Source organism: Saimiri boliviensis, chromosome 10 (assembly GCF_048565385.1).
Source record: "Saimiri boliviensis isolate mSaiBol1 chromosome 10, mSaiBol1.pri, whole genome shotgun sequence".
Taxonomy (NCBI): Eukaryota; Metazoa; Chordata; class Mammalia; order Primates; family Cebidae; genus Saimiri; species Saimiri boliviensis.
This window is the reverse complement of record NC_133458.1, coordinates 110,104,459-110,123,669: the sequence shown is the minus strand read 5'-3', so window position 1 is coordinate 110,123,669 and position 19,211 is coordinate 110,104,459. Positions and strand designations below refer to the sequence as shown.

General features: G+C 47.9%; 1 protein-coding gene across 11 annotated transcripts in view; it reads right to left on the bottom strand.

Moving 5' to 3' along the window:
- Positions 1–19,211, bottom strand: part of TNS3 (tensin 3) — a 313,618-nt gene that overhangs the window by 109,894 nt on the left and 184,513 nt on the right. For all 11 annotated transcript variants that reach the window (XM_074379714.1, XM_003930795.4, XM_010341376.3 and 8 more), the window contains 3 exons: positions 10,437–10,566; positions 10,062–10,127; positions 6,443–6,547 (listed from right to left, as the gene is read on the bottom strand). In XM_074379714.1, coding sequence (XP_074235815.1) covers positions 6,443–6,547; positions 10,062–10,127; positions 10,437–10,566 — 301 coding nt within the window. The remainder of the gene's footprint in view (positions 1–6,442; positions 6,548–10,061; positions 10,128–10,436; positions 10,567–19,211) is intronic.

Below are 19,211 nucleotides of genomic sequence, written 5' to 3'. Positions count from 1 at the left end.
TAGAAAGCAGAATGTTGAGCTCACACATCAAAGCAGGCGCTCCCCTAACATGGGCCCAGACTGAAGGCAGCTGTGCAGGGCTCCATTCCAGGACGGCAATGACTTCTAGAGATAAATGCAGCTTAAGTCAACATTTCTGGGGTTTTTTAACCAGGCAAGGGCGAGGATAGAAAAGGCAGGGGTGGGGTGGAAAAGAGAGTGCTGCAATACAACATTTTTCCAGCTAAAAGAGAATGTTTCAGAGGCTGCCAAACCTTCCTTAACTCCTCAAAGCGTTGGACAGCCCTGAAGACTAAAGCCCTGGTGGGAATGCGGCCGGGACTCTGCCTTCCACACCCCAGGAGGTGTCTAGTCCTGGGATCCGAGCCTGGCATTGCTGACTGCAGACAAGAGCGGAGGCCGACAGGGGCAAAGACTCACACATGCAGCAGACGGGTCTTCCCGCCACAGAGGGGCTGCGGAGTGGGAGAGGGGAGGGAAATTCAGCAAGGATGAGTTTTCTATCCAGAGATGACTGGTTTTTTTTTGTTTTTTTTTGTTTGTTTGTTTTTTTTGAGACAGAGTCTCACTCTGTCACCCAGGCTGGAGTACAGTGGTGGCACGATCTCAGCTCACTGCAACCTCTGCCTCCCGGGTTCAAGTGACTCTCCTGCCTCAGCCTCCCAAGTAGCTGGGATTACAGGCACATACCACCACACCCAGCTAATTTTTGTATTTTTAGTAGAGAAATACTAAAAATACTAAAAATGTCATCTTTAGTAGAGAACTACTAAAAATGTCATATTCATGCATCTCATATTTTCTTGGGAATTGCCATGGTTCTGATGCTGAGGTGGGCACAGGGAGAAAGAAACAGAACAGACCCCTAATTGGGAAGACATAGATGTACATCAGTTGTCACCACAAGGTGTACCATGTACCACAGTTGAGGTATATCAGGAATTAGGAAAGACTTGAAGAGAAAAACCACTTTGCCTGTACGATCCAGGGAGATTCACGAAGAAGACGACCTTTGCAGGTATGCAATGCAGGCAGGGCATGCCATGCCCTGGGTATGGGACATGGGCGAGCAGGGCATATTCAAGGGGTGGAAGTGTGTTCCTCTTGGCTAGTTTCACCATGTTGGCCAGGCTGGTCTCAAATCCCTGACCTCAAGTGATCCACCAATCTCAGGCTCTCAAAAGTGCTGCTACTACAGGCATGAGCCACCATGCCCAGCTGTGACTGTTTTTTCTGGGAAATAGCTTCCCAAAAGGACCCAAGCCTGGATATTCTGCAGAGCTTTGGTGGCAGGGGTGGTGGTGGCAGCCTCGTGTCTCTCAGTGAGGACTTGGAATCCCTGCAGGAGTGCAACAACAAGATCAAACGCACTTTGGACGCTCCTCTAAGGGAATGCAGAAGCTCGGTAAGAAGGGCATGGAAAGAAAAGTTTAAAGATGCGCAAAGATGCTCAGGGAGGTGGATTAAGTGGAAAACTCAGGATATAAAACAATACACAGGCTGATCTTATTACAAGAAATTATGGCTGGGTGAGGTGGCTCACACCTGTAATCCCAGCACTTTGGGAGGCCGAGGTGGGTGGATCACCTGAGGTCAGGAGTTTGAGAGCAGCCTGGCCAACAGGGCAAAACCCCGTCTCTACTAAAAGTATAAAAATTAGCTGAGTGTGGTGGTGGGCACCTGTGATCCCAGCTACTCAGGAGGCTGAGGCAGGAGAATCACTTGAACCCTGGAAGTGGAGGTTGCAGTGAGCCAAGACAGCACCATTGCACTCCAGCCAAGGTGACAAGAATGAAACTCCGTCTCAAAAAAAAAAAAAAAAAAAAAAAAAAAAAAAAGAGAGAGAGAAATTACATGGTATTTAGAAATCATGCCTGAAATACACCAGTGATGAGTGCTTTGTCTCCAGGTAGTAAGATGGGGATAATTATTCCTTCTTTCTTTTCAATAATTTACATCTTCAAAAAATATTGATACAAGCTTAAATGTATGTATAAGAAAGGAAGAAAAGCATAAAACTCACTCCATTGAATCAGGTACCCTGGACACACCCGACAGCACATGGGGAGGGAGGGGATGCAGGATGAGGAGACACAGATCCGAGGAGAGGCTCCATGCTTGCCTGTAACCCGGGAGCTGGAATTCTCAGGAATGCTCAGGCAGTGGTTCAAGGGAAGGTTGCTGAGATCCAGTTCTGGGAGAGAACTCGGATTTCATGTGACAGGTTCTGGGCTAAGCATCCGGGGTACCAGTTCAGAGCTCACTCTGAGTCCTCCCCCTTCCCTCCACCTCCCTGGGGGTGCTCATGGGCTTCAGGTATCATCCAGACTGCAAGGGATGAACGAGGTGCTGGGAAGAGGCTGCGCTCTCACCCACTGTATGCATGAGGCCTCTGGGCGTGAGGAGTCTCTACTGCTTTATGAAGCCTGGAAACCCTCAGAGAACATGATCCCAGAGCCCCTTCCATGCCTCTTTTGTAACTGGTTATCTTGGTGTCTGCTGGGTCCAGAGCAGACACAGCCACTGTCTCATGACAACGAGCACGACTCCAAGCTCTCAGCCACTGACCCCTCAGGGGCCAAGGGAAGCTGCGAGTGCCCCAAGTGGGTGTCTGTCACTGTCCGGGCTCAGCACCCATCTCCTCTTCCTCGGGAATGACTCTTGCATTTTCCCCTAGAAAACCGGCCTTCTTCCCTCCATGCATGCAGCCTTCGGGGTGGGTGTGGGGGGCACTCTGCCCACTTGACCCTAGCTCATCCCATGACCCACGCAATGCTACACATTCCTGTCTGTCTTCCAGGAATCTGAACATAAGCAGAGCAATGCAGGGCTGAGTGCTGGAGCCTGTTATCCTAGTGCTGGTCCCTGCAAAGAGTCCCCCGGGGGTGGCTTCCCAGACCACAGAGCAGCTAGCAGTAGCACTGTCCCTTCCAAAACCTCCACCAGCTGACGGCTCTGCTTTTGACTCTATGTGCTATTCCATGTCCTCCCAACAAATGCCTTTATTCCCCCCAAATTTCCTCAAGTTAATTTAAAGATCATTTATCGGGAAAAAAAAAAAAAACTAACACAATTCCAAGGGTTCAGAGCAGTGTCCACCTGTGGATATGCAGAAGACAAGAACTGTGGACCCCGAAAACATGCACTAGAAGTAGCAGCAGTGACAGAGCAGGAAAGCAGGGCCAGCCGTGGCCCTGGAGAACCCGTGAGACAGCCAGGTAGGATGATTCTTCTACAGTACACCTCATTCTTCCACAGCCCCCTAAGTGCCCTGTTTCCATGGAGCAAAGTCAGTCTGTGGAAAAAGCAAAGATTTAAAGTGTAGAAGCACAAACTTTCTGACCCACTCCACTTACTGCACAGGAAAGCTGTGAATCTGGCTGCAAAGTATGCCTGGCTGCCTTGGCACCCTATCCGACTCCTCGCCCCACCATCTGGGAACCACTCTCTCTGGGTGTCCTCTCCACTCTGCCCTGTTCCTTCTCAGTTTCTTTCCAAGATTCCTGTGCATCCATTCCCCACTGGCTCCATCCTTTGCATGGCGATGCCAGACCTTCTCTGATAGCCCGTAGACCAAACACTCTACGACACAAAGTCGGGAGTGGATGACCAGACCATCACCTGCATGGCTCCAGTGCCTCTAACCGCGCAATCCACAGCATGGTGTCCTAGCTGCTCATACCCCTGGCTCAAAAGACGCTTCAGGAAAAATGCACCAGTGGGAATTGTGATTTGTCATGTCAGGGCCTTAGATATTTAAAGCTCAATTGCCTCTCTAATCATTCATTCAACAAACACGCATTGAGTAGCTGCTATGGACTGAATATTTGTGCCCCCTAAGATACATCAAAACCTAATCCCCAGTGTGATGGTATTAGGAAGCAGGACCTCTGGACAGTGCGCAGAGCATGGGGGTGGAGACTCCTTAAGTGGGATTGGTGCCCTCAGAAAGGGGACCCCAAGGACCTCCCTCTCCTCACAACCACATGGAGACACAAGAAGGCAGGAGTCGGCAACTAGGTGACAGCTCTATCAGAATCCGCCAGGCTGGCTCCCTCATCTTGGACTTCCCAGCCTCTCAAAGTAGGAGAGATAAATGTTGTTAAAGTCACCCAGGCTATGGTCATCTGTTAAGGCAGCGTGAATGGACTGAGAGGACGCTGAAATAAAGTATCTCCCTCTGAATCTTCAGAAGACACTGTCGGTGATTGAGAGTGTTTAAGACTGAATTCTGTCTATTTCACCCAGTATTAACGGCAAGTCCTCCACAACATATGGATCTATACACACACCCTCACACTCGAACTTCCATACATTCTCTGTGAAGTTTCATGTAACCCCAAAGGGTGGTGAACACTCAACTGATTTGCTTTCTGTTTATATTTTTTCTACATAAAATCAATGCACGTCCTTCACCACCTGTGAGTGACGTGGCTGCAGGCACCCAGCTTTCACTTCCCAGATTGTGAGGTGGGGAGAATAAAATCTGCCCTGCAGGGAAGTCACAGACTCAGCTGGGAGCCAGCCTGGGGACAGGAGCCGGGCACTCACAGAGGGGCTGAGCACAGAGCTGTCCTCCAGAGCACACTCCTCACAGGAGCTGGGGTTCCTCCACACTGCCCACTGAGCTTCACTGCTCCCCTCTTACGGCATCAGCACAGAGACCACCCACCTGTGTTTTAGAATCCCTGCCTCCGTCACGGTCAATAACCCTCCAGGCGTGCCCCTCCCTTGGCAAGCAAGGAACCTCCCACCATCACGAGAATGTCCTTTCACAACACCCTCAATGGTGCCAGGCTCCCCGGCTGTGCTTCCCTGGTCTCCAGAAGACTTGGCGTAGCTGCTGATTAATCACCTCACAACAGAGCCCTGCTCACTGGCTCCCAAGCAGCAAGGGACTTCTGTGGTCAAATCCACCCTCCTCAGCCTGGCATTTAGGATTCTAAGTCAGCTGTCCTCAGAGGTCCTGTCCAGCTCTCCAAATTAGCTCCTTCCCTCATCTCGCCCTGAGCTGCTTATTCACACACTTCACCCGCCACCTCTTCACCCCTCTCTCCTCCAGAGGAAAACATCACCTCGTGACGGACAGAATACAGCTCTGCAAATGCGAACAGATGCTAGTAGAAAAAGAGCTCTGTGATCAAAAGGTTGACAACCCTTGTTTGAGAAAACTTATTAATCATTCGCACAGCTTTAAGATTCCAACGTACACTGTTATCTCTTGAGAGACAATGTATAGTTTTCTGAAAGTTTTCAGCTACGTTTCTTTTAACGTGCTGGTTATCTGGAAGGACTGGTGTGCTGAAGAATTCACACCAGCGAAGAACACCCTGTTTACAGGCCACAGCAAGGCTCCTCCTGTCCACAGCATTTTGCCCACTAACCCCAGACTTCATCTGTGTTTTAATGCCCTTACCATCAACATCCATCCGTGGGTCTCCACCTCTGGTCCAGGTGTATTTGGGTTGCTACAATTCCTTGAGTTGAAATTCCATCCCACAAGGCCTATGAAGGAGCAAGCTCCTGCCCAGCACAACAGAGAGGAGCCGTGTGCCGCCCTGGGACACACAATTGGTGTCTTTTCTCACTGACCACAGACACCACCTTCCTGGAGTCATGGGAAGCTCAGAGATCCACAGAGACAGGGCGCTACCACGGTTCCTTCCACAACACGTGCTTTTAGCTGTTTTACATCTGGATGTAACTAATTCGACAAAAAGTATTTTAATTTCTTTCCCAAAGCAAGTCTGATTCTCAGTCAGTGGTTGAAAAGGGTAAGAGATTAGCATGATGTGCCAGGAAAAGCCTCAGTTTCCCCCCTTCGAAATCAACCTCCAGTTGTGTGTTGCGGAGATTCCAGCACACAGCTGCCCCTTCCTTCCTTTCCTCCTTCACGCGCCTGACTGTGCTCCAAAGTGCACATTCCACGGGTGAACGGAGAACATGTTTGGGTGAGATGGTCTCATGAAAACAGAGATTTAAATGCTACAGCCATAAATCAGGAACACTAGACTAACAAGCGAACAGAAATACAAACAAAATGTCTGTGGCGTGTCGGGCCTGAACAATAGTAGCTAGGTTGGCTGTGGGCAGCGTTTGGCCTCCCCATATGCAAGCAGGAAGGGAGGGAAGAAGGGGGAACGATCCCTGGCATTATACATACACACAAGTTCAGGCCAAGGGGCTCCTGGATGTAACTTCACTGACAGCTCATCCACCCGTTACAGTTTCACAAAAAGCCCTGACCCAAACTCACCACTCTTATTCTCAGGAAGACCCTCAAAACTCACAACTGTGTCACACAAAGGTGTACTTCTGGACCTCTGAGAAAACAGGAGGACTGCCTCTTCTGAGCAGACTGCAAACTCTGTCAGCTCTTGGAGCAGGCTGTCTTCCCTGTGCCCTTCTCCTCCATAACTGACCACGAGATGACCACACGCACCTTCTCCATCCGCACTGAGGTTCGCGTACGAGTCCCAGCGTATCAGCGGGTCTGCTGTGTTGTAGTCCACAATCACTCCGTGGTCGTTGTACAAGTGTTCAGACCCTGCACAGGACACAGGCAGCAATGTTAGTCCCAGTGAGGCCCAGCACCTCTGTCCACCTGACTCCACCATGAGGGCGGGCAGGCAGCCTGACCTGAGCAGGGCAGAGAAGCCTCTCCATGCTCCGCCCTCCTCCCATGAGCCACGGCGCTAATCAGAGACCATAGAGGATTTTCCACGAATAGAACCATGGTTAAAACCACTAGGGGGAAGGGATAAGTAAGCACTGATCTTTCGTCCACTGTGTACCAGGCTTGGACTCTGAGTGCCACTCTGCAAAACAGAAGTCTTCAGACCACTTCACTGATAAGGACACAGAGGCCCAGTAAGCTGTGTCTGAGCCTCAGAGCCCACAGATTTGGGCTCCAGGCTCCCAGAGCCACACTCCTCCCTTCAAGCCTTTCTAAGAATACTGAGGGGATTTTTAACATACAAGCCATGCATTTAAAGGTTTTTGCCTAACCTATGACAATGAGCACAGAAAAAGCATGATTATTTCCATAGCTATTAAAAAGGGAAACAAAACTCCCATGAATGTGGATCTTGGTGATGATCCCGACAATTCACTTTAATGATAAAGGCATCAATTTCTTTTGAAATACATATTTTTAGGGAAAAAATACATTTTATACATAATATTTGCAGCCTACTATGCTTCTAATTCTCTTTTTAAAATGCTGGTTACTTTGGGGTTAATGATGAAATCAAGATGGAAATTTAAAAATTCCTTGAAATAAATTATAATAGTGACACAAGTTATCAAACCTCTGGAATAAGCAAAAGCAGTGATAAGAGGAAAATTTACAGCACTAAATGCCTACATCACAAAGTCTGAAAGATCACAAATTGACAACCTAATGTCAAACCTCAAGGAACCAGAGAAGCAAGAACAAACGAAACCCAAAGCTAGTAGAAAAAAATTGAAAACAAAAATCAGTGCAGAATGAAATGAAGTTGAAACAAAATAAAATACGAAAGATCAATGAAAGAAAATGCTGATTTTTTGAAGAGACAAACAAAATTGATAGACCATTAGCTAGGTTAACCAAGAAGAGAGAAGAGTCAAATAAATTCAATTTGATATGAAACTGGAAACATTACAACCAACACAAAAGATCATTTGAGACTATTATGAAATGTGTATAATATTCTCAAATGAGCTCTGGTATTGATTGTAACATTTTATGTATATAAACTAGAAAATCGAGAGAAAATTGGTCAATTCCTGGACACAGACAACCCTCCTTGATTAAATCAGGAAGAAATAGAAACCCTGAACAGACCAGCAACAAGCAGTGAAGATGAATCAATAATTGTTTTTTATGCCAATAAAAAAGAGCCCAAGGCCAGACAGATTCACAGCTGAATTCTACCATCCATTCAAAGAAGAATTAGTGCCAATCCTTCCGAACAATTTCAAAAGACTGAGAAAGAGGAATCCTCCCTAACTAACTCATTCTACGAAGCCAGTATCACCCCAACGCCAAATCCAGGAAAGAATATAACCAAAAAAAAAAAAAGAAAGAAAGAAAGAAAGAAAGAAAAGAAAACCACAGACTAATACGCCTGATAAACATAGATCTTCAACAAAATACTAACCAACTGACTCTAACAGCACATTAAAAAGATAATACACCAAGATCAAGAGGATTTCATCCCAGGAATGCAGGGATGATTTAACATATATTAGTCAATAAATGTGATACATCATATAAACACCTTTAAAAACAAAAACCATGTGTCATTTCAATAGATGCAAAAATCTAGCATCCCTTTCTGATAAAAAACACTCAACAAACTAGGTATAGAAGGGACTTACCTCAAAATGATAAAAACCATGTATGACAAACCCACAGCCAATGTCATACTGAATGGGGAAAGGTGGAAAGCACTCCCCCTGAAAAGTGGAACAGGACAAGGATACCCACTTTCACCACTTCTATTCAACATAGTACTGGAAGTCCCAGCCAGAGCAATCAGGCAAGAGAAAGAAATAAGGGAACCCAAATTGGAAAAAGAAAGTCCAACTGTTGCTGTTTGCCAATGAATGAAATGATCATATACCTAGAAACTAAACTGAAGACTCCTCCGAAAGACTTCCGTATTTGATAAACAAATTCAGTAAAGTCTCAGGTTTCAAAATCAATGTGCGCATATCCGTAGCATTGTTACACACTAACAATGATCAAACTGACAATCAGATTAAGAACTCAATTCTTTTTACGACAGCTGCAAAAAGAAAAAGAAAATACCTAGTATATACTTAACTAAAAAGGTAAAAGATCTATACAAGGAGAACTACAAAACACTGCTGAAAGAAATCAGAAATGACACAAACAAATGAAAACACATCCCATGCTCATGGATTGGAAGAATCAATATATTTCAAATGACCATACTATACAAAGCAATCTACAGATTCAATGCAATTCCTATCAAAATATGAATATCATTTTTTACAAAATTAGAAAAAAATCCTAAAATTTATATGAATCCAAAAAGCGGCCCAAATAGCCAAAGCTATCCCCAAAAAAAGGAAAAAAATCTAGTGGCATTACATTATTGGACTCAAACTATGCTACAAGGCTAGAGTTACCAAAACAGCACGGTATAAAAGTAAACAGATCAATGGAACAGAAGAGAGAATCCAAAAATACAATTGATCTTCAACAAAGCAAAAAAACATAAATTGGGCAAAATATACCCTATTTAACAAATGGCGCTGGAAAAACTGGCTAGCCACGTGTAGAAGAACAAAACTGGATCCCCATTTCTCACCTAATATTACAAAAATCAACTCAAGATGGATCAAAGATTTAAATCTAAGACCTGAAATCATAAAAAGTCTAGAAGATAACCTAAGAAAAACTCCTTTGGACATTCATATAAGAAAATAATTCATGACTAAGACCCCAAAAGCAAATACAACAGAAACAAAAATAAGTAAATGGGACCTAATTAAACTAAAAAGTGTCTGTATCACAAAAGAAATAATCATCAAAGTAAATAGAACCCACAGAGTGAGAGAGAATATTTGCAAACTAGGCATCTGGCAAAGGACAAATATTCAAAATCTACAAGGAACTCGAACAAATCCTCAAGCAAAAAACAAATAATCCCATCAAAAAGTGGGCAAATGATGTGAACAGACATTTTTCAAAAGATATACGAATGGCCAACAAACATACGGAAAAGCGCTAAACATCCCTAACCATAAGGGAAATGCAAATTAAAACCACAGTGCAATACCACCTTACTCCTGCAAGAAAGGCCATTGTCATGCCTGAGGCTCTCCTGGCTGAGTGGCTGTGGTCAAGTCACGCCACCTCTTGGGCTTACTGACATGAGTGGGCCTTCTTGTTCCACTATCCAATATCCTATGTTTAAATAAAATTAATTACAGGCAAATAAATATGTGCAAAGGCAGGAGACTAATACTGCAGGTCCCAGCGTAGCCATCATCCACCTTCCACCATTGTCAACAGGGACCTCCGAGTGTTCCACAAACCTGCCTACCTTGAATCTTCTCAGGAGTGGCAGAGAAGACTAACTCAACCTTCCCATAGTCGGGAAAACGGTCATCTGAAAAAAAACAACGTATTTTAACACATTAGTGGAGATGATTAACCAGAAAAGTACAGATTGACCTTTTATTCCAACCAGTATAGCACCACTCCCAAATCTGCAATAAAGAGGTCCCATGATACAGAAAGCATAGGCAGTTTCATTGGTTCTCCGTAATTTTTTTTTCCTACAGACCAATGACTGCTTTCTTCTAATTTGGGAGCAATTTTGTCAACAGGCTGAATTTTGGAAAGGGGGTAAAGCGGACAGTGAAAGAATCAACCAAGGAGCTGTCGAAAGCCCAGGGCTGCCTGCTCCACACCTCACCTTTGCTGGCATTGTCCAGGTCCTCCTTCCCAAACGCCAGCCCGTAGCCCTGCACAGCCCCAGTGTGAAACTGTAGGCGGAAAATGACGTCACGGGTGGCCGAGCGGTATTTCTTGTGGTAGCATTTCACCTGGGTTAGAGAGGGAGAACAAAACAAAGCCGCTGCAGCCAGGACACACGTTCCTGGCAAGGAGCACACTCTGCAGAGGCCGGCACAGCAGGGACCCCCTCTGGACTCTGGCTGGGAGTTCATACTTCAGGGCGGAACTCTGACCCTGGGCACGGGCACCTGCAGACAGCTGGGGTGCAGGCAGAGGCTGCTGCTGGGTGCCGGGCTCCACGGGGGGCTTCCACGTTTTCCCTGTGCTGCTCCTATGAAACCACAGCTCTGAACACCACCATCACTAGTCCTCAGAGAGGCCACACCTAAACCCCTTCAGACCGAGAGGATGTGCCCTGATTTGGACACATCTGAAAAATGGAATTGCCTGGTCTCTTTTTTCTAGACTTTAACAACTGATTGTGATAGCTTTTCTTCCATCTCAGCGCTCCATGTTGCAGCTTAAAGCCTTTTGTTTGCAAAAAAGAAGCAGCCGGTCATTACCGTGTGTACTATGCTAAATGATTACGTGCATACTATAATTTAGAGACAGAGACACAAAAAGGGAGGAAGGGAGAGAGGGAGACAAAGACGGTGTTGGCATTTAGCTTCCCACGCCTGGCTATCCAGAGGTCCTGCTGGTGATCACGTGAGACAAGTGTTCGGAATCACCCTGATGTGATTTGAATCCAAGCTGGGGTTCACGAGGTTTCCAGGGTGCAGCTCAAGTACCCTAGATGACTGTGCCAATGAGCCAAAGGGTAGGACTCCCCCTGCAGATACTTGGCATGTGGGAAACGGTGGGCAGAGCAGGAGCCTGAGTGTCCCGCCCTTCCTTCCTTCCTTCCTTCCTTCCTTCCTTCCTTCCTTCCTTTCTGAGATGGAGTCTCGCTCTGTAGCCCAGGCTGGAGTGCAGTGGTGTGATCTCAGCTCACTGCAACCTCTACTTCCCAGATCCCAGTTCAAGCAATTCTCCTGCCTCAGCCTCCCAAGTAGCTGGGATTACAGGCGCACATCACCATGCCCAGTTAATGTTTGTATTTTTAGTAGAGATGGGATTTCACCATGTTGGTCAGGCTGCTCTTGAACTCCTGACCTTGTGATCCGCCCGCCTAGGCCTCCCAAAGTGCTGGGATGACAAGCGTGAGCCACCGCACCCGGCTTCTGCCCTGCCTTTATAAACGGTGACTCTCCTGCCTCTTGTGACAGTGCACAGCACTGGCATCATTGGGAGGGTTATCAGGCCATAGATGGGGGAGTTGCAGGGACAGGGGCACCCCTCACTCAGACAGCAGGGGCAGGACCACCAGGAAGTGGCACTTTCCCGAATCCCCAGGGGGTGGAAGGCCCTGGACAGGCTGGATTCTGCTCTCAGACCAAACAATACACAGGCAGGGCCCTCCCCCACCACAAGGCTGTGACAGCCACAGAGACAGCCACATTCCCGTAAAAGAGACTTTTCTTGGGAAAGATGGCTTTAAAATACCACATGCCTCACAACGGCAAATGACAAGCCACCGCAGCAGATGTGATCTGGACCAGTATGCAGGAGGACATGGCAGGGAAGGCTCTGTCTTCCCTAACCAGAGGACTGTCCACTAGAAGAACGCAAAGCCCAGAAGCCAGCCCCAGAGGCAGGGAGCTGTGACTCCAGCCAGACCCACAAGATGTTTACCTTTGTGCCATCTATAAGGAGAGACTAATAAATAAACCAAAAATTGTAAGTAAGACTGTGGATGTTCCCTGTTGACAAACACGTGCTGACCTCCCTCCACAACCCAGCGCTGGCCAGGGGTGCTGTAAACATGGGGCGCAGGCCCAGGCATGGCCTCCAGGGACTGCAGAACCAGGGCATTTGCAGCTAGAGAACTGGAATTGTAAAGAAATGTTGAGGCCTCAGCTTGCTTTTCCAACGGCCAATGGCACATTGGCCACAAATCTCCCACCTCTGTCTGCGACTGTCTGACTTCTCAGCAAGACTCAATACTGTCCTTGCAGGGATCCTTCCAGGATGTTCTGAGAGCATCCGAGGCCCTCACTCACTATACCGACCACCCATCAAATGCTTGCGCCTGGGGCATGTTGTAGAGACCCCAGGAGGGAGGGCCTTCTGGCACACACGCCCCCACATTGCTAAGGATGACAGCACCCGCCTCTCCCTGTCTGCCTTCCTCCTACTGCGTGCCTGGGAAATGGGGAGTGCAAGTGGTTATGGAAGAGAAAAGGAAAAGAGAGGGCTCAATTCAAGCCAGGCTTGTTCTCAAATTTTATAAATACTTAAGAAAACCAGAGCTATAAAAAAATTAAAACACCACCACGATGTGAAGCAGCTGATGGCTCACAGAGTTAGAGCAGCCCGTGCTGCCATGGGCCCCAACATCTGCCTGCAGGAGTCGGGAAACTCCTCAGTAGGCAGCTGTGGGCTCAGAACCCTCAGGCGGGGAGTGTCCTGGCTGAAAACAGAGGGAGCCACATAAGGGGCACAGCGGAGTGTCCCCAACCACAGCTCACCGTGCCCCTCCCGTCAGTACCGCTCTGCCCAGTGCAGGTCTTCCTTCCAGGCCAGGACCGCCCTCCCTCTCCAGGAATCCGGGATGCTCCCCCAGGTCTCCCCACTGCCCCTCACAGCAGCTACACAGCAATCCTAGCTCACTCCACACACCAGAAGGCAGGAGAAGGCAGGCCACTGTGCCCGGGAGGGACGGAGGGGCGGGAGATGAGGATCTGCCTGTCCCAAACAGGCAGATTCTCCTGTAAGATTCTCCTGTAAGATTCCTATTTTTCATAGCACAAGTTTTCAAATACTCCTAAGGCTCCGCAGTGAAAGAGTGGTCTATCCCACTGGCAGGGAAAAACTGCTGCCTGAACTCACGTGGCCCCCTCTTCGGGGCTTTCCCTAGGGATTTCAACGCTATCCTTGTTTGCCAGCTTGAGATCCTAACAGCTGCATCATACACACTCCATTGAGAGGTAAACACCACCCCTCTAGTCCTCCTGACCAACTCATGAACTGACTCCCGCTTCTTCTGAACGACACAGAAAGCCACAGGATTTTCCCTAACTCAACGGCTCTCAACAACCACCATCAACACAGCAGGTCAGATGGAGACAAAATCCACCCACTAACCACAAGCCCTCCAGGGTGTACAATAATTATGTATTATCTACGTCAACAGATCTTCTTAGGACCAATGGCAAGAGATCAGAATTATGCTCCTAACATGTAACAGAAAGAACAATCAACATGGTACTTGGTACAAGGGCCCCCAAATGCCTCCCTTTAAGATACAAACGCAGGCCAGGCGCGGTGGCTCACGCCTGTAATCCCAGCACTTTGGGAGGTGAGGCGGGTGGATCATGAGGTCAAGAGATCGAGGCCATCCTGGTCAACATGGTGAAACCCCGTCTCTACTAAAAATACAAAAAATTAGCTGGGCATGGTGGCGTGTGCCTGTAATCCCAGCTACTCGGGAGGCTGAGGCAGGAGAATTGCTTGAACCCAGGAGGCGGAGGTTGCGGTGAGCCGAGATCACACCATTGCACTCCAGCCTGGGTAACAAGAGCGAAACTCCGACTCAAAAAAAAAGATACAAATGCAATGCAAGCATTTCATCAAGATTAGAGTGATTCGAGTCTGCAATCTTCCCTTCATCCCTCTAGTTTTAGTTTTGTTTACCTGGTTCTCCCCAGGGTGTTTCCAGAATATGTTGATCCTTTGCCTTCAGATTTTGGAATATTTGTATTTAAAACAACAATTCAAACATGTGCAGTCAGAATTCTGTAGCATAGAAAAATGAAATGAGAAATAGCACACACTGCATCAGAGGATGTGCACGGCCCGTCACTGTGCTATCTATCCTAGAGCCAACCACAAAAGCACACGGTGTGATGCTCACACCACAACTCGCTGGGGACGCTCCGATCATGGGAAAGTTACAGCCTCTTTAGACTTTACATTCTCTGACTACAAAATGAATACTGTGATATTGACCTGGCCATGTCATTATAAAGATTACATGACATGTTAATTAATTTATAAATGGTTACAAATTTATATAAAAATTTACATATAATAAATACTACATAATATAATTTATAAATCCAATAATGAGATGTTTTATTTATATGAATATATTATTTAAAGGGCATCAGCTTCTGGAGAGAGGGGAACTTGGTTCTCAAAAATTTGTGGGGTGAATGATGATCTCAATGGGAAAGGCTGCATGCAGGCACTCTTGCTTTCTTTTAGTCTGATGAAGCAATTCAGAAACCACAGCCCAGATTTGTTTTCCAACAGTGGTATAATATATGCCTGTGCCGTTGACTGTACTGGACACGCTGTTGGTGACCTGGAACAGAACCTGTCTTTATGCCAGTGTTTGCACCTGAAGTACACCAATTCAAAGGGAGGCAAATGGAATTCTCAAATAAGTTATCCATCAATCCGGTGTCTGAAGACAGCTGATGACTTGCTTAGGGCCACATAAAATAAAAATAATTTCAAGCTCTCCATCAACAAGAGAAAAAGCACCTTGGATCAACAGAGTCAAGGTTTAAGGTATCAGTCCAGGAATGCCAGCCCCCAATTCAGAAGCCAGTCCTCAGGTTCCCATCCTCCCGAAATGCCAGCCATTGTTAGGCGGCTCCTGTTCAGATCCGCTTTCCCTAAATTGACTAAGCAAGAGCAGAACCCTCAAAGCATCCCTAACAGAAAAGAGTAACATTCTCACTCAACACCCTGCTGGTGGTGAAGCCGACTGTCCACGCAGGCCTCAAGGAATCCGTGTCCTCAGAGAATGAACAACAATCACATATTTGGAGGTTAAATAGTTTGCTGGCTAAGCCTCACAGGTCAAAGATACAGGTCAGGCAGGGCCAACACTAACCATGATTTCACTTGGAGCTAAAAATGACTTCAGACGTTCGCAATATCATAATTCACGACCTAAAGCAATTGAAAGGTGGATAAATATTGGCTGTAAATGAAAACACAACCAAGTCCACTGTGCTGAGATGACAGCGTGGATTAAGACCCAGCCAGCGTAAAAGGGAGAGGGAACGACATTCACAAAATAATGCTGTGATGTGTCCAACAAAGATCTGGAGAAACCTCTCCTGGGGCAGAGTCTCAGGAGAACACTTTCATTTTCCCTGGCCTTGCATAAGTGCCCTTGCTAAGAAACAACCAGCGACAAACTCCTTGAGCAGGCATCACCTTTGTTTACAAGTCAGGTCACCGGAGTGAGGTTCTGAAGCCAGAAACCATGAACAGAAAATTCAAGTGGCCGTGGATTTGCCTGAGCAGGGCAGCAAGATGAAGCAAGTGTTTGCAAGCCCTGGACCTGAAAGTCGAGACCAGGGAGGCAGCAAGCTGGATCAGGCCCCTGGAGCCCCGCCAGACTCCTGATGGGCCCGCTGCCTGTGTGAATTCCTGAGCAGAGTTACATAACGCCTCGGCTGCCCTCCCTATGGCACTGCCTAACTGCGCCATATTTACTAAACCTCTTGAGGTCCTGCCCTTTGGAAAGGAGCAGGCTTAAGAATCTGACCTTTTGTGAAAAGCACATTGCAAAGACGGGATGGGTCAAGTGTGCAGCTGGGAGCGGTCCACCAGAGATGGGCTGGCTGTGTACAGGTGAAGGCAGACGGCGCGCTGAGGTCAGCTTTGCCGTTGCCTGCGGCAGCGCCCTCTGCTAGTAACTAAGTCCGAGGAACGGCAAGTGGGGCTCTGTGTCCCAAGTCACTTTCCGCAGTTCAACTTGACTCTGGCCCTTCCTTCTCTGTGAACCTGACCACCGTGATCTTCGCCAACAAGCCCCAGTGCAGAAGCCCTCATGAGGAAAGCCAGGCAGATATGCCTGCAGACAAGGGACACATCAGAACCAAGGAGGGCAAAACTCAAGGAGGACAAGAGGCCTTTTTGAAGGAGGACGAGGAAGCATGGCTGGCCCGCCTGGAAAGCCACTTCCCGCCTTCGAAGTACACAGACAGCCTCAGAAAACACCCAGACTGAGAGCGCAGTCTTCAGGATGTAAATCTACGCACGTGCTTTCTCCTCCTCAGGATCCTCTCCAAGCCTTGACTATTGCCAAAAGACATAAAACCACCTGCGAATCTGAACTTTGCACAGGAAAGGTCCTGTAACTTCTTCCCCCATTGGAGCCTTGTCAACCTAAGGTTTGCTCAGTGAACCTGCAGCGGAGCACGTCAAGCAGTCACAGGGCAAAACCGAAGGAAGGGGAAAGTGAAGGCGGTGTGGGCGTCCTGTGCCCCGTGCTGAGCACAGCAGAGTGGGTCAACAGGAAGTGGGGAGAGGCTGGAGAGGAGGAATCAGCCGCTACTCCTGCAGCGCACACCCTCAGGACACCCAGAAGCAGTGTGAACAGGAGAAGGGGTTGGCTCCCCATCCTCTCTAAGGATGCTTTGCTAAGAACAAGAAACATGCAACCGCATTCTTTTCTTCCTGTGTTGTTCCCTCGGATCATTTTCAGAGAGAATCAATAGCACTGAGATTTCTGGGCTTCGGCACAACATGCACTCCAGACTCATAGGGGCACTGCCAGTGACACCCTGGGCCTCTACTCTCCAGGTCGACCATGAATGTCAGCTCTGCTGTGAAGCCACTCCTTCTCTGACACGAGGCAAATCATCTCTCCCATCTGAACCTTCAGCTCTGATCTCCGTGCACCCTTCCCCAAGCTCAGTTCCACCTGCCCTAACTATCTGCACGCTCGTCTCCCTGGAGGACTCAGACTCTCAGGAACAGGAGCCCCGTGCTGCCCACTCACGCGTCCACCGCCTCCCCTCATTCAGTCTGCGTGATGAATGTGCTCAGGATAAAGGCTGGTGACAAACCACAGCCACAGGGGTTGGCCCGTCAATGGCACCTGACTGCACTAGTAATCTTACTAAACTTTCTAGAAGAGGTTATCTAATAAACAGAGCTGTTACAGGCTAACTGGTATCCCTCCAAAATCCATAGGTTGAAGGTCTCAGCACCTCCGCATAGGGCCATATTTGGAGGTGGAGTCTTTACAAAGCTAAGTTAAAATGAGGTCATTAGGCTGGGCCCAAATGATTGATGTAACTGGTGCTCTTATAAGAAGAGATAAGGACACAGACACACAGAGGGAAGCCCGGGTGAGGACACAGGGAGAAGACAGCCACCTCCAAGCCAAGGAAAGGCCTCAGGAGAAACCACCCTGACCACACCTGGATCTCAGGCTCCCAGCCTCCAGGACTGCGGGAGAATCACCTCTGTTGTTTCAGCTGAGACCAAGGCCCACTCTGCCATGCTTTGTGATGGCAGCCCTGGCAAACTACAACAGGTGGAAAGTATGTCAGGCTTTGCAGCGACAGATAACCAAGTGAAACCTCTTAGCTAATCACTTCTATGAACGTGGCAAGGCAAACGGACCCTCTGCCATGGAAAAGTACACTTTTCAGCCATCACCCACATCTTCCTCCACCCATCTGAAAACATAAGCCAAAATAAGCATAGAGTGTACAAAAAAAGGCATCGTAAACACAGGAAGCATAAATCAAATCATAATACAATCCTGGAAAAACCCCATGTGAGGAATGAGCAAAGGTACAGGAAGGAAATTATTTTATCAAACTATCTCCTGTGAAAAGATCTGGAACCTCCTACCTAACAGCATTTCTTAACTCATGGACTCATAAAACATGGAATGTGTTTCATGCCCCCACAGCATAAAACATTGATCTCAAGAGACTCCCAGCTAAACCTGATGCCTGAATTCTAGAACTTTCGCACTCCCGCATTCTTCAGGGACGTTTGGCTTCCACTTGGATGCAGATGCACCAGAACATAACAGGCTTCATCACAGCATCGTGCCCACGACGTGCCTCCTCCAGCCAGCCGTCCCCACTCACGTAGGAGCCGGCAGTGGACACGTGGCGCACTGTCTTAGTGGTTTTCAGAGACTCAGGCTCAGCTGACTCACTAGGGATGTGGCATCAGCCACGGATTCTCTGTCTGTAAGGTGGTGGCCATGATAACGCAGCAGGCCCTCAGCAGTTGCAAGCCACTGCCACTCCTCGTGAGTTTCTGAGGTCCACTGAGCATCAGCCCCCTTCTGAGGAGCACAATGAAAGACTTTGGAGGCTACGGCTAGACAGAACTGTCACCCCGGAGGTGTAGATGGGGTGTGGATTCCAGAATATGGAGCCCAGCTTCAGGAAGGGCACAGCACACGCCCAGGCATCGAGAGCTCAGAGTTGGACCTCTGACATGGGTGGGTAACATCAGCAAGACAAGAGAGACACAAGAGAATGATGCAAGCCGGGCACGGTGGCTCAAGCCTGTAATCCCAGCACTTTGGGAGGCCGAGGCGGGTGGATCACGAGGTCAAGAGATCGAGACCATCCTGGTCAACATGGTGAAACCCCATCTCTTCTAAAAAAATACAAAAGATTAGCTGGGTATGGTGGCACGTGCCTGTAATCCCAGCTACTCAGGAGGCTGAGGCAGGAGAATTGCCTGAACCCAGGAGGCAGAGGTTGCAGTGAGCCGAGATCGTGCCATTGCAATCCAGCCTGGGTAACAAGAGTGAAACTCCATCTCAAAAAAAAAAAAAAAGAGAATGATGCGGAGTGTGACCAACAGCGCAGGATCTCTGGGGATGAATGAGACTGGGGTGGGAGGATTAGGA